This window comes from Vicia villosa, linkage group LG7 (assembly GCF_029867415.1).
Source record: "Vicia villosa cultivar HV-30 ecotype Madison, WI linkage group LG7, Vvil1.0, whole genome shotgun sequence".
Taxonomy (NCBI): domain Eukaryota; kingdom Viridiplantae; phylum Streptophyta; class Magnoliopsida; order Fabales; family Fabaceae; genus Vicia; species Vicia villosa.
In genome coordinates this window covers 90,865,524-90,879,819 of record NC_081186.1, presented here as the reverse complement: position 1 = coordinate 90,879,819, position 14,296 = coordinate 90,865,524, and the positions used below count along the sequence as shown (strand labels likewise).

The following is a 14,296-nucleotide window of genomic DNA, read 5'->3' as shown; positions in this document are numbered from 1 at the left end:
ATTTGATTCTACAAAAAAATGTAGCGACATTCTTAATTTTTAATCACTACTTTTTTAATTTTAAATTTCAGTAAAATAATTAATCTTATTTTTTTGATACGTATGAGTTTTTTATTTTATTTTAATAACCTAAATTATATGATTGAAGAGGTTGAATAAGTGATTCTCTTCTTTAAAAAAAAAGGGTGAAATTATTGAATGTTCTATAATTTAAGGATTGAAATTTGCTTTACTTTAAATTAAAATTTGTAATACACATTAATAAAAAAAAAAATATAGGAAAAGGCTTGTAATACAAATTTCAATTTAAATATTTCAATTCTTAAATTATAGAAATTGAATAATTCCATTTTCTTTATCCGATTTAATAAAATTTTATTATTACCAAAGTTAAATTTTAAGTTAATGATTGAAAAAAATTAGAATTGTTGTAAATATAATTCAAAATTTTCAAAAGTGCAAGAGATGTTCAAAATAAAATTAGGTTTATGATAATAAAAATTTAATATGTAACTTAAATTGAAATATTGTTTCACACATAATAAGGAAAGATTTGAATTAATAACAATTTTTGTATATAAATTTAGCCACCTCTAGATTCTAAAATAATTCTTCAACTTAAGTGTCTATATAACAATACATTAAATAAGTTTTATAAGAAAATTATCAATCACTTTGTGAGACTATGTAGCTGTCACCTATAAAAAAAATGTAAAATGATAAAGTTCCTATTCTAAAGCACTACTTTGGTCATAACTTCAAATTGATATACAATCTTGAAGCCTGGTGTTATAAAATTGATAAATTAATAACATAGTTGTGTATAAAGGAATATTTATTCAACCTTCATGTTGGAGATGCATGTGGTTCACTTGGGATGCATGGTCTCCAAACTGTTTCATTCCCGACATCCATAAGCGCAACACCCTTTGCTGCTAAACCGGCCCTGACTTCATCACTCTTGGCAAAATCCTTATTAATCCTAGCTTGTCTTCTTTCTTCAATCAGACGTAGCACTTCGTCTTCGGTCAAATCGCCTCTCTTCAATGCCTTATCTTTCAACTGCTGCAGAACCTAATGAACAAATCAAAATCATCAAAAGATTAGTCATTTCTAAAGACTATGCGCGAAAGATGAAAGATGAGATCGTTTAAACAAATGTGTCACCTCGGCATAGGACAAAGACGATAATAATCCTAGTACACTCAAAACTTTATTTACTTCTTTCTCAACTTCCAATAGAGATTGAACCAATTGCAATTCTGCTGTTTTCTGCAAGACAAAATACACAGTATATTTCGGAAATTACCAACACGAATGTAAGAACCAGGCATACTAAAACTGGCACCGAGTAAAATACCTCGAACATCTTCAAAGAATAGTTCACGAATTTCAAGGCTTCTTGGAGAGCGCTGGTTAGTATTACCGTTGTCTGCAAATCATCCGACATTTTTGTTTGAAACTCGACATTTAACTTCTTAATACACTCCTTGGAAGCATCATCAATTTGAGACTCTTTTTCTTTCTTCTCAGTATCCACTTGTAGAAACGGTGATAAAGCGCCTCTACAATCTTCAAGAGTCTAACGACCAAATAAAAAAATCCTTGAAGTTAGTTAAGAAGAACATCATAAAGGCTAGAAACAATTTCTCTACTGACATCAATAAAGCATTTAAATATTGTAACGAATTCGTAGCTTTCAATATTTAATGTAATAGATAGATTCAAATCGTATTAGAATAGAGTAGTATTGGGCTTAATCCAGTAATGTAGTGTTGGGATCTGGCCCACTAACCTTCTAAACAGAATTCAGTTAGAGTGTAACTGAATCTGTTGGGCCTTATCTTATATAAGGAAAGCTGTAACCATTTCCAAAGAAATAATCAGAATACGGGCAGAGTCGACGACACAGAATTTCTGAAACAGATTACTAAGAACTTCCCACCTGAAATATATAATAAACAGAATCAGACGAAGTCTCCAATTGTGCGATGGAGTAATTTAGCGGAGATCTGTAATGAGCACTAATCAAGAAATGTCTCAAAGCAAGTGGATGGTAACGCTCCGTGATCTGCAAGAAACAAAATCAAAAGAAAGATATGAATAATGTTTCCTTTACAAGATCTACACCATGTAAAATAAACCTATAAAAATCTGAAAATATAGAAAATATTATAAAACATGAAAAGTGAACAAAAGAAAAGTTGATCAAGGCCTAACCTGCCGAATTGTGAAAAAATTGCCTAAGGATTTTGACATCTTATCGTTGTTATTAGTCACATGGCCGTTGTGCAACCAATAACTGACGCAACTCTCTTTGTCAGCAGCCCAGCTTTGTGCAATCTCATTTTCATGATGAGGGAAGATCAAATCAATTCCACCACCATGAATATCAAATTTATGAGATAAATAACAAGCACTCATTGCACTGCATTCAATGTGCCATCCAGGCCTTCCAGGACCCCAAGGACTGTCCCAACTCGGCTCACCTGGCTTAGCAGCCTGTAATCATTATTAAGAAATGAGACAAAACAAATGTAACTGAAAATATGTTAAAAGATTTGGTAAGGAGGATTCAAGCACCTTCCACAAAGAAAAATCAGCTGGGTGACGCTTTCTTGAGTCAACAGCCACTCGTTCTCCCGCTCTGTTATATTCTAACTTTTGCCCTGACAGCGTGCCATAATTTGGGAATTTTTCAACAGAATAAAAAACATCTCCTTCAACCACGTAAGCATAATCATTGTGGATAATCTGCAGGGAATCTAGTAATTAGCCTCCGTACATATACTTAATTAATTCATTTGAACAAAAGGAAAACATACCATACTAGAACAAAAACAACTGACAGAAAATCTAACTAACATAAAACACTTCATGGAAAAGAAGTGATGTAATGTAACTAACTTAAAACACCATGCAAAACTGTCAATATTGGCATCCCATTAAAAATTTGAAATGAAAGTGATGCACCAAAAAATATTTCCACTTCAGTGAATTCCTCTAAAACATAAGCAAAAGACAGCAATCCAAGTAGCTGAATTAAACCTGAGTTATCATGTCCTTAATCTCCACAATATGGTCAGATACGCGAGGCTCCTTAGATGGTCTCTCACACAGAAGATCAGACATATCAACATTATATTCATCGCAAAAACGGTTGCTTAACGCCAAAGGATCCTCACCAGTCTCGTTTGCTCGCTTAATTATCTACAGCAATGTTGATATTAGCAATTTTCAATAAGCACAAAATAATCATATTAGAAACTCAGGTAAAATAGCACCAAATCAGCATCAATGTTTCAAGGACAAATGAAGTACAATATGTAACATTAATTGATGGATGAGTGTATTAAGCAGGAACACTGACATTGCTATGAATTGGCTCCTTGTTCAAATTAAAATTCAAAAGAATCACCTAAGTCTGAAGTACATAATAGTAATAATAATATGATGAAGAAGATCTCAATAACAACAACAAAACAAAAACAACAAAAACAGCTCAAGAGAAAAAGAAGCCACTAAATTGAACACTAGCATTTGAACCAATATCACAAAGGATGAAAAAAGTTCTAGCATATAAGAGACTAAACCTCACAGCATTTCCAAATTTAATTGATAATATGAAAACATTGGGAGTGAAAACAAAAAGTTTTGAGAGCAGCTGAAAACCCTATGAAATTCAATCATCCATCGAGCATTTCGGAAAAAATTCAACCAATCCGGTTGTCAAAGATCACAAGATTGGACGACAATTGGATTAAAGATCTAAATTTCCACATATCCTAATTTTTCACCTTGTCATCAACATCTGTGAAATTCCGCACGTATGTCACCTCATATCCCAAATGTTTAAGGTACCTGCATGTGTTCATGTTAAGCACAAATATCTAGTATAAAATAAGTAAAAATAAAAAAGGGGAAATAGTGTAACAACAATAACAAAATAACAAAATTAAATAATAGTATCAGGACAAAAAGCCTCAACCCGAATTCTTCCTGTAGTTGAAAAATCAACACTGGATCAAGCAGATCTAGCAAAACCCGAAATAGGATACACTTTAAAGATTGAAACGTTGCAAAGGAAAAAAGAAAGAGATTGGGTAATGATACCTGTATAGGATATCAAAAGAAACGGAGGCACGTGCATGACCGAGATGACTGTAGTCATAGGCGGTAATTCCACAGACATACATGGAAACCTTGCCTGGCTCTTTCGTGGCGAAGATCTCCTTCTCATTGGTCATGGTATTGTAAATCCTCAACTCAACTCGTTCCTCTGCCATGGCCACTGTCTAATGAAATCCCTTCCCTAAAAAAACCAAACTTTTAAGTGCCCTAAAACGAAAGGTTTGAATTTCAAATTACTGCCACAACCACAAACACGATATGGCAAACAAATCATAAGGCACCAACGCACTCTCCTTCCTTTCTTACCTTATATGTGAAAGACAGAAAACCCTTAGCAGCAAACTACCCCAAATCCAGCAAATTGTTAACAATTTCAAAAAGAATCTGCATCAAATCAAACCACAAAATTACAATGCCACTCCCAATAATTCTTAGCTTAGTCAAATAAAGACGAGAACGATCACTGACAGTTAAATTAGGGTTAGGATTTGGAGTAGCGCTCGCTGCTTATAATCAGAAAAATCAATATGCAAATCGCGGGAAACAGAAAATTAATGTGGGTAGCATTAATATATATACGTTTCTAGTTGTGTTCTCGAGCCGGACCGGGTCCTTTTACGCGTATAAACCCGGTTCGTGTCACCTCATGTTAAAAAATATTAATATAAGGTGGATTCTTAAGCAAAAATATTTTATTTATTTTTATTAATAAAAATATTATATTTATTATAAGGATTTAAAATATTCATTGTTTTGCCAAAATATATATTTATGGAAAAAAAATATGCACCGAACCAATCAAATCCTACTTTTAATAGCAACCACGTTGATTTGGCTTTGGCTAATATGCATAAGGATTTTCCTTATGCACCATGCATAAGCCTACATAAGTCATTGGATCATGTTTTTAACCCAGTATTGAGTATTGAGTATTGAGTATTGAGCGGTGAGTATTAAGTATTGAGTAATAACAATTGATGTCTAGAATTTGATCCAATGATCCAAGGATCCATAATAATCTATGCACGGTGCATAGATTTTTATCTATGCACGGTAACTGCACCCGTTGATTTATGCAGGTCTATATTGATTCACATCCCTATTTTGTTGACTTTATTTTTTGAAAAATAAAATATATAATTAACAAAATATATATAAAAATAATAAAAATAATCTTATTTAAATTCAAGACAATAAGAGCTTTATAAATAAAATTTGAGTTGTTTGATAATATTTATAATTTTTCAATTTTACAAATAATTTAAACTAATAACCGTTTCATATATATTTATGAAAATATTTTCTTTGTCCAAATTTAATATAATGTTTGATGTAAAATATTTATGAGTAAAAGTACTGCTTTTAATTCATATTTTTAAAAATAATAAAATATTATATATATATATATATATATATATATATATATTACACAAAAATGGATTCAAATTAAACTAAAATACTACTATATTATTATATTACTAAAAGATATTAAATATTTTATAAAATATTTAGCAATATAAATAATATTATGATATGAATAATTTTAGCAAACAAAATTAACAAATTTTATAATCCTTCATCCTAGTTTAATAATGCACAATAATTACGATAATTAATATTGACACGTGAATGAATAATTTTTTAAATTAGATAAAATAAAGTAATAAGAGAAGAATTATAAAAATATATCTTGGTGAGAAGAACTAAAAAATAATTTATAATAATATAATAATATAAATAGTGGTAATTGAGATTCGAAGATATATAGATAGGTACAAGTAAATGTTCTAAAAAAAAGTTATAAAATTACTTTCTAACTGTTCTAGTAGACTTTAAAAGTTTCTTAAGTTATATTTTTATTTTAATTAAAAAAAACTTTTTTATAAGGAATTTTTTTAAATATTGTTTGACTCTATTTTTCCTTTTAAGTATAAGATAAAACAACTTAAAGTTCGGCCCAATAATACTAGGAATTTGCGTACATAAATATTTTATCTAAATTCGAACACAATAAATAATAATAGCTTCTGCTTTTATTTTCATAAAAGGCAATGTAAATTAGCAAAATATAGTTAATATATGAACAATTTGCGTAGGCCAATGTAGTATCCATTTAGACTTTAACTTAGTTGTGATGCACGTCACAAATTAGAAACAGATATCGTATTTTATACTGTCATCCAATAAAAAAATTATAAATATGCCATATTATTAAAATTCTTTTAAATAAAAAAATAATTTAATTGGAATTCTTAAAATTGATAATTTAAAAAAAAATTGTATATAAAAATAAATTAATTTAAATAATTAAATACAATTATAAATTTAATAAGAAATTGGGAGGAAACCTTGTATTTTGTTTTAATATATTAAAGATTATTTTATTTTCATCTTTTTCAATATCACCTATCTAATTGTGTCAACAACAAAAAAATCATCTGTCTAGTTTAAATTTTATATTCAAAAAAATTTCCTCTTTTAATCTATACCGTTAAAGGAGTTTGGATAAAATAAAATAGTGAAAATATGTTGAAATAAAAAAACAAAATATCTGGATTATATTATCCAACCAAAACACTCTCTCTGCTGAAGTTGATTTCATTGCCATGGAGCTCTGTACTCGAACCTTAACAAATTCTCTCCTTTTCAACCCTTCTTTCTCTCTTTCTTCAAATTCTCTTCTTCTTCGTTTCAACACTTCTCTTAAACCCTTCAAATTCAACCTCTCATCTTTCACTTCTCACATTCAACAACCCTCTCTCCATCATCACACTTCTTCCCCTTTCACTGTCTCAGCTTCTTCCTCCTCTTCATCTTCTTCAACCTCAGTTGACTTCGAAAGAGACCGTCTTCCTGCTGAATTGAAGGTCACACAAACAGAGGAAGCTAATTCCAGAGTATGTGTAAATGTAAACTTTTTCAACTATCATTATTTAACTGCAAATGAATATAAATATATATTTCTGCATATTCTGCAGGTTAGATTGCATGTGGAGGTGCCACCATTGGTGTGCAAGGAATGTTACGAAATGGTTCTAGTTGAGTTTAGGAAGCAGGCAAAGGTGTTATTGGTTTATGCTTACTTTATGTTTACACAATCATATAATATATCTTACCATTATTACCCTACACAAGTTTACTATTTCACCATCTTTTCACAAGTTATAGTAGTATGATCTAATTTAAAATTGTTTTATATAATCAGGTACCTGGATTTCGTCATGGATCCGAGGTCCCGGAAAATCTTCTCGTTGGTTATGTGGGGAGAAGAAATGTTCGAAAGGCTACAATTGAAGCTATATTGAGGACCACACTTTCACATGCTGTATCATCGGTATGTTGCAATCTGGTTCCGGTTTTTCTTGTTTTTGTGATGTCCATACATTATCTAGTAATGTTAGCCTTTTTAGACAATTTTGGGTTCAGAGTGCTTTTTTGCGATTATACCCGGGAATGATTCCTTGATATTCGTTGAGAAACTGCTACCTAACAGCCATATTCATCATATTATTCTGATCTCACACTTGAACATCTCATAATCGATGTTGTTTTATAGGTTACTGGAAGGGCTTTGCAGGATTCTGTAGGTATAGTCACTAAATTTTCTGAGATGGAGGAAACATATTCTTCTCTCGGATTTCTTAGGTAATGTATATGTTACGGTTTGAAATGCATTTTCTATGACACTCATTTCTTCCCCCTTTTCTAAGTCTGCTATACCAAAAGTACCTTCTTTCATAAAATCAAAGAAAAAGAAGGTTTCTAGAAAGAATGCTCTTATTATCAGCCGATTACTTCTGCATGCAGATTATCTTTGTTAGTCTCACTTATTTCATATTTCCAGATACGAAGTCATGGTTGATGTTGCACCAGAAATTAAATGGATTTCTGATGATGCATACAAAAATGTGAAGGTTGTTGTTGAGATAGACAGTGATATAGATGCTCACATAGCATCTGAACGAGAATTTAAAAGGCGTTACAAGTCTACCGGTGTACTGAAAGTTGTTACTGATAGAGGGCTACAGGTGATTGAATTTAATTTGCATTAGTCAACTAACAGAAAGTTGTTTTCTGTTACTTTTTTATCGTGATTACTTTCTAAAATTTCATTTCAAACCTTAAAGAGTCATTTTATTCGGAACGTTTTGAAGTTCTACCAAACAAAAGTTCAGAACCTATCCATGTTTCCTCATGTATGTTTTGTATTTAGTTGCTGGCTCGAAGAAAAATGTTTTTCCGCATGAATCCCATTTCCTTTTTTACGTATGTAATTTTATGCCATCTTGATAGTGTATGAGTAGATATCACATTGGCTAGCTGAAATTTTCCAGTTGCTACAAGATACCTTTTTCGTGTTTCAGGTTGGTGATGTTGCTGTACTTGACATCTCAGCAACAACCATTGATAAGGATGAAACAAATATCAAAAGTATTCCGTCAGCTGAAACTAAAGGTCTGGTGATGTGCTTGAAATATGTTGATTAACTGATTTGTGACAGCAGTTCTTTTGAAGTGATATATCATGATCTTTTTTTCATTAAACCTTATACTACGTATGCAGGATATAATTTCGATACCGAGGATGGTAACCTATTAGTACCGGGTTTCCTTGATTCTATTATTGGAATTAGCCGAGGGGAAACAAAGTCATTTCCCCTTGTTTTTCCAGAAACTTGGAAGCAAGAAAATCTCCAGGGTGTCCATGCTCAGTTTACAGTAAGTTTCTAACGCCGAATCAAAATATTAATTGTTTTAGGAACACAAGCCGGCATAGTAGTTTTTTCGTTTGGCTATATAGTTTGTGGATGTTTGTTATCGTATTATTTTCTTGTACCTTTAAAGTGTATGTATGAGCGCTTGCGTGACAATTATTCTTCAACGCATCAACTAATTAAGCTTCTCTTTCATTTCTAACAGGTTGTGTGCACAGAACTTTTTTACAGAGATTTACCAGAGCTGAATGATTCTATTGCTGATAAACTTATCTCTGGCTGCACCACAGTGGAACAGGTAGTTTTCTCCCTCAAATGCAATTATCATTGTAAAGTGTAAGCTAAAAAATTGTATTGTTTGAATTGAGATTAAAATTCTCCAACATGAATTTCCAGGTTAAGGAATTACTGTTACAGAGATGTCAAGAGATAGAACAAACAGCTAGGGAACAAGCAACTGATAATGCTATATTAGAACAGATTTCTAAGGTAACATTACATCATTAAGTAACATTATTAGATTGAATCTGTCTTGTCTTCTAGATTAGAATGTACCTTGCAACATCTTTTCATTATGTGTGCTTCTTTTATAATTTTAGGGATATATTCGTATAATTTCTGCAACTTTGTTAGATTAGTCAATTTCTGTAATTTTTTCGCTTAATATTCATATTGTCATTTCAGATGGTAGAAGTTGATATACCTCGATCCTTGTTTGAGGAACAAGGTAGACAGTTTTATGGAGCCAACCTATTAGAAATGCAGGTATTGATTCAAGTAGCAACATTTTTGGGCCAATCAGGAAACTTCGATAGTTCGACTAAAGCAATTTTTGCATCAGTTTATGATTTGAAATGAGAAAAGGAAAAAGAAAACTTTCTCGGGTGAGCATATACATTTAATTACTAGTTCTTATTTGGAAAATTGTAATGATGCAGACAAAAGTAAAACTAACTGAGCAGCAGCTGGCTTCTCTATCAAGTCCAAAGGCTGTGAACGAGTATCTTGAGCATCATAAGGAAAATATAACAAATTTGATCAAACAGAGCCTGGCAGTAGGTGACATATATAGGCGTGAAAATATGGAGGTATGCATGTCGGATTAAGATATGTTTTATAGAAATATTTACTAGGTTCAACTTTGTCAAAATATGTTATAAGTGTATTTAGCAAAATATTTGGCTTATTAGACTGATTTGTGGCTATATGTTCTCTAGATCCCTATTGAAGACATCGTCAAAGAGGTTGAGAATTCTGTTGCTGAATTCAAACGTTCACAACAAGAGTATGATGAGGAACGAGTAAAGGATCAGGTTTGCATTTTACTTTTTTAATTTGCTCCCGGTTATTTTGTTTTATTAGTTTTTTGTTTCGACTTCTTATTCATTGCATTTATGCATATTCAAATTAATTTTATTATGAACGGTCTTTAAAATGAATCTCCGTAGGGATAAACACTTCCAACTTGCATGTTAGGTTGATTAACAAAAGTAAGTGCATTATGCAGACAGTGGTAGATTTAGGTTAGGTTGCATTTTTCATTTTCAAAAAGGAAATTTGTGTTTTGAAATTCTTTCTTTCCTAATTTAAAGATTGATTGATATCTTCTGTACAAATTTTCCTGAAGGTTCAAGAAATACTAGAAGGAGCTAAGGTGCTTGAATGGTTGAGAGAAAATGCAGACATTCAGTATATAACAATATGAGAGGCGGGCACCAGCCAAAACGAATTAGGAAAGTGAAATTGCGGATCCATTTAAAAGAGTCTTCTTTCGGCTGATGTAAGTTACGAGGAAATAAACTATTCTTGATTGAATTTTGTAGAAAGAACTAAAGAATAAAATTATGTGTTACTACTGATGATAAATCTTTTCCATTGAAAGTAGAAAGCAATAACAAAAAACAGTAGCAAATAGTACAGTAAGTCCTACAAAGAGCTGCATCTCCACCCTTTCCATGCTAGAAAGAAATTTCATAATCTATTTAAAACTCAGTTCTTTCCAACAGCTTTGAAAAACACCGATATATTACTCGTTTCATGTATGCTTAAAATGTCAATGTCAATCCCGAAAGGGAAATAAGCAATGTGATATTCAAGGATCTCTGTACTCACTACTAAATATACTCAGCAGTTTTAAAAGAGTGGCCTCAGAAAGATTCTTTATCAATCTCCACCATTTGTACACCAATTGATGCATGCTTGATAGAATGTACATAGTGATTGTTATGTCTAGATTAGTTGTCTTTCTTGTAATATCTGTCCAAGTTTTGTGTAAAGAGCTAGCTGGTCCTCAAAACCAAGGTCCCTCATTATCTACAAGATAAATATAAAATGAAATGATTATTGGCCTATGTAGCACTGACACTTACGATTAAAAGTGTGTCTGGTGTCCGATACATGTAATTTTCGCTCAAGTTCTTCCATTTTAAAAATAGTTCGAGTGTCAATGTGTCAGTGTCTGTGTGAGTGTTTCATAAATCACGACAAAACATTTAACTTGTTTGGTCTCTAGGAAATGTCCTGAGTGAAACATACCCTTCTGTTTGACCTATATCTATGCAATATGGAACTGAAAGAAAAAGTAACAGATGGAAACAAAATCTTCACATTTTCACATGATTGAAAACTATAGAATAAATTGCTTAAACAAACAAGCTCACCTGCTCCAAAAGCACATCAATGGAATAGTCATGGGGGACAACAAATGACTGGTGGTAAATGTAAACAAAAACAGCCATCACCATCTGGAAACGATGAATAACACATTATAAAACACAACAGTCAGTCACAACAACAGCACAAAATCTTGTATATTGCATGTATCATACTCATAGCAAGAAATTGAAGGTTCTTTTTTATGAACATGTTCTAAGCATTGAAATGAAGGTGTCACAATGACCTGAAAAATAAATATATCTATGTGCAAACCTGGCAGTCCATTCTGTCAGTAAATCCACCATGTCCAGGTATACTGTCACCAAAGTCCTGGATTCGTTGGAAGAGATTAATAATACATGGCTCAAAATAAACCCTACTGTAAAGATCAAGAGCTTACCTTGATTTTAAAAGCTCTTTTGAAACCGCTAGCAAAGAATCCTCCGAACGGTGCGATGATGGACGCAAATAGTCCTAGCCATAAGGCATGCCACTGTACTGGCAAAACTGCTATTTCTTTCTCAGGTATCTATAAAATGTTGCAGAATGAAAAAAAATTATCTTTAAAGTCATGAAGTTATTATAAACATTGAAATATGAATGCTAATCACATCAACATAAAGATTCCTCACTTACCCCATGAGGAACAAGTCCTGGCATTGGAATGTAATCTGGCTTAAAAATTGTATCAGGGTCACACTCAAGCCAACCAGTTGATAAATCCTGAATTTATTGCACCAAACGATCAACAAACAAACATGTCTCTTAATCTAACATGACTCCACTTAACCAAGATTCTTACCTTCCTCGGACATGTTAGCCACTGAAACCGACCCAAAAAGTTGGCAAACTGCACAAACAATGCTAAATCAGTTACTTACAAGTCTGTTATTGCAATTTCCTATCAAACAGTTTCCTTTACTAATCGATTCTCACCGTAAATGCAGCAATCATAGTCGCAACAGACGCTCCAATAAAACCTTCCCATGTTTTCTTCGGAGACAACTTGATTAAAGGTGTCTTCCCGAAGAAGAAACCAAAGAAATACGCAGCAACATCATTCATAGCAATAAGAAGTGCAGGGAAAAGAAACCTTCAATACAATAGTAACATGTTATGAAAACATGAAGAAAGAACAAAGTTAACAGTAAAAGAACAAATTAGTATGTATCAGAAGTAACATTACCAGAAAATTCCTTGAAATATATTAGCTACCATGAATGCAGACTGTGTAAACACAATGATAAGTATCATATGTGTCCATGCATACTGTCCAAATTGATACTTGTAGTATCTCTTCTTTAATGAAAGAATAAACCATACAAAACCTGAAATCAGAAATCATACATGAAAATATTTACTCATAAATCAATTTATCATAGAACAAAACAAAAACCAGACACTAGTACTAACCTGCAATATATAAGAAGTAACAGATAACCATTTGATACTTGATGAGTTTACTGACAAGTCTATAGAAAAATTTATCTGATGTGACAGTATTCACAAGGTGCTGACTGAGGATACGGCCGTATACGTATAGCATCGCCGTGAAGAAAAAATGCCTGGAAAATTCGTTGTGTTCATAATCTAATCTTCTTTTTTTTCCCCGCAAATTAAACATCACAAATGAACTAAATTTGGAATTGTAATGCCGTGCTTACCAGTTCAAGAGCTTAAACTTCGGGAGACGCTTATCTTGATTCGCTATTCTCAGTAGATTGAAGAGCTCGCTAGCCATAAAAATTTGGATAACAACCATCATTGCCCAGATGTAAAGATGACCCATGTATATGATAAGTGCGACAGATGCTAGCATCCATAGAGACGAATACGCGCGAATCCACATTGATTTGTATTTATATTTATCGTTCGCAAGTAAAAGGATTCCATTTGATTTGTTTATATCAGGAAGAATCTGATAAAAAAAAAAATAAAAAGAAGAAACCGAATCATCAAAAAACGAGTTATTATTAATATATTCGGTATATGGATCATATAAACGAACCTCATTTAAACGTCTTCTTTGTCGAAAATTTGGAGTTTTCGGCGAAGTACATGTATGATCCGCATTGGAATCTTTCATTGTTGAAGAGATGGGGTATAGTTGAATTTTCTCCCTGTGCTCAAAAAGAAATCAAATGGATCTTAATGTAAAAAAGGTTATACATAGTTGGAGAAATTGGTAGCTGGTTAGGAGAATGTAGAGATGGAAAATGAGAAAAATGATGAATGAAGGTTGAAGATGAGGTTGTGTAATTGGATGCTATGTTTGAGGAAAAGTAACGAGAATAACAGAAAACATACATGATGAGAGATAGACAAGTAACTACGAGAGTTACGTTAAAGTTTTCATTGACCAATCAATGCCCCTCACTTCACTCAAACTTTAATAATCATATATACTTGTTCTACTTAATGTCTATTTGGATGTCTTAAAAAAATTAATATTAATAAGCTTTTTGATTATGTCTTAAGATCTAATTTTATTTTAATATTCTATTCAATTTACTAATTATGAAATCTTTATTAATAGATTTTCTTATAGTTTTTTTTGGTCTTTCTCTACCTTTAATTGTTTCACTCCTTTTTATCTGATATACTCTCTTTACAACAAAATTTATTGTTTTTCTCTCTACATGTCCAAACTACTTAAGCCTATTTTTCACAATTTTTTCTACTTTAAGTGTTATCCCAATATTCTCTTGAATAATGTCATTTATAATTTTATTTTGTCTAGTATTACTACACATCCAAGATAATATCCTCATCTCTTATACACTTATTTTATTTTCA

The 14,296-nt window shown here is 31.9% G+C and overlaps 3 protein-coding genes across 3 annotated transcripts; 1 reads left to right on the top strand and 2 right to left on the bottom strand.

Annotated features, from left to right (window-relative positions):
• Window positions 1–709: 709 nt before the first annotated feature.
• Window positions 710–4,654, bottom strand: LOC131617808 (cysteine--tRNA ligase 2, cytoplasmic-like). The gene is made up of 10 exons (XM_058889061.1): window positions 4,600–4,654; window positions 4,114–4,515; window positions 3,798–3,861; window positions 3,049–3,210; window positions 2,584–2,754; window positions 2,221–2,502; window positions 1,946–2,071; window positions 1,361–1,582; window positions 1,168–1,272; window positions 710–1,074 (listed from the first exon to the last, which is right to left on the bottom strand). The coding sequence occupies exons 2-10, from the start codon at window positions 4,284–4,286 to the stop codon at window positions 847–849; spliced, it is 1,533 nt and encodes a 510-aa protein (XP_058745044.1). The 5' UTR covers window positions 4,287–4,515; window positions 4,600–4,654; the 3' UTR covers window positions 710–846.
• A 2,017-nt stretch (window positions 4,655–6,671) lies between these two features.
• On the top strand, window positions 6,672–10,711 carry LOC131619667 (trigger factor-like protein TIG, Chloroplastic; the record flags this gene model as incomplete). The annotated part of the gene is made up of 13 exons (XM_058890740.1): window positions 6,672–7,028; window positions 7,110–7,193; window positions 7,337–7,465; window positions 7,688–7,776; window positions 7,976–8,159; window positions 8,496–8,586; window positions 8,695–8,849; window positions 9,051–9,143; window positions 9,242–9,334; window positions 9,530–9,610; window positions 9,784–9,933; window positions 10,063–10,158; window positions 10,473–10,711. Coding segments are annotated over 13 exons (1,680 nt in total), but the record flags the coding sequence as incomplete, so codon positions are not given.
• Window positions 10,712–10,861: 150 nt separating this feature from the next.
• On the bottom strand, window positions 10,862–13,766 carry LOC131615775 (phosphatidate cytidylyltransferase 1-like). The gene is made up of 11 exons (XM_058886930.1): window positions 13,509–13,766; window positions 13,165–13,418; window positions 12,914–13,065; window positions 12,687–12,828; window positions 12,437–12,593; window positions 12,303–12,350; window positions 12,137–12,223; window positions 11,901–12,029; window positions 11,774–11,830; window positions 11,506–11,589; window positions 10,862–11,158 (listed from the first exon to the last, which is right to left on the bottom strand). Exons 1-11 carry the CDS (start codon window positions 13,584–13,586, stop codon window positions 11,075–11,077), a joined length of 1,272 nt encoding a protein of 423 aa, XP_058742913.1. The 5' UTR covers window positions 13,587–13,766; the 3' UTR covers window positions 10,862–11,074.
• Window positions 13,767–14,296: the final 530 nt, after the last annotated feature.

Bases quoted from the DNA above. Each gene is read 5' to 3' on its own strand.
- LOC131617808 (XM_058889061.1), bottom strand. From the start codon at position 4,286: ATGGCAGAGGAACGAGTTGAGTTGAGGATTTACAATACCATGACCAAT. The intron at 1,273-1,360 runs GTATTTTACTCG...TTTGTCTTGCAG, and splicing joins ATTCTTTGAAGATGTTCGAG to AAAACAGCAGAATTGCAATT. The intron at 1,075-1,167 runs GTGACACATTTG...TTTGTTCATTAG, and splicing joins CGTCTTTGTCCTATGCCGAG to GTTCTGCAGCAGTTGAAAGA.
- LOC131615775 (XM_058886930.1), bottom strand. From the start codon at position 13,586: ATGAAAGATTCCAATGCGGATCATACATGTACTTCGCCGAAAACTCCA. The intron at 11,831-11,900 runs GTAAGCTCTTGA...CAACGAATCCAG, and splicing joins AAAGAGCTTTTAAAATCAAG to GACTTTGGTGACAGTATACC. The intron at 11,590-11,773 runs GTTTGCACATAG...CATCGTTTCCAG, and splicing joins CTGACAGAATGGACTGCCAG to ATGGTGATGGCTGTTTTTGT.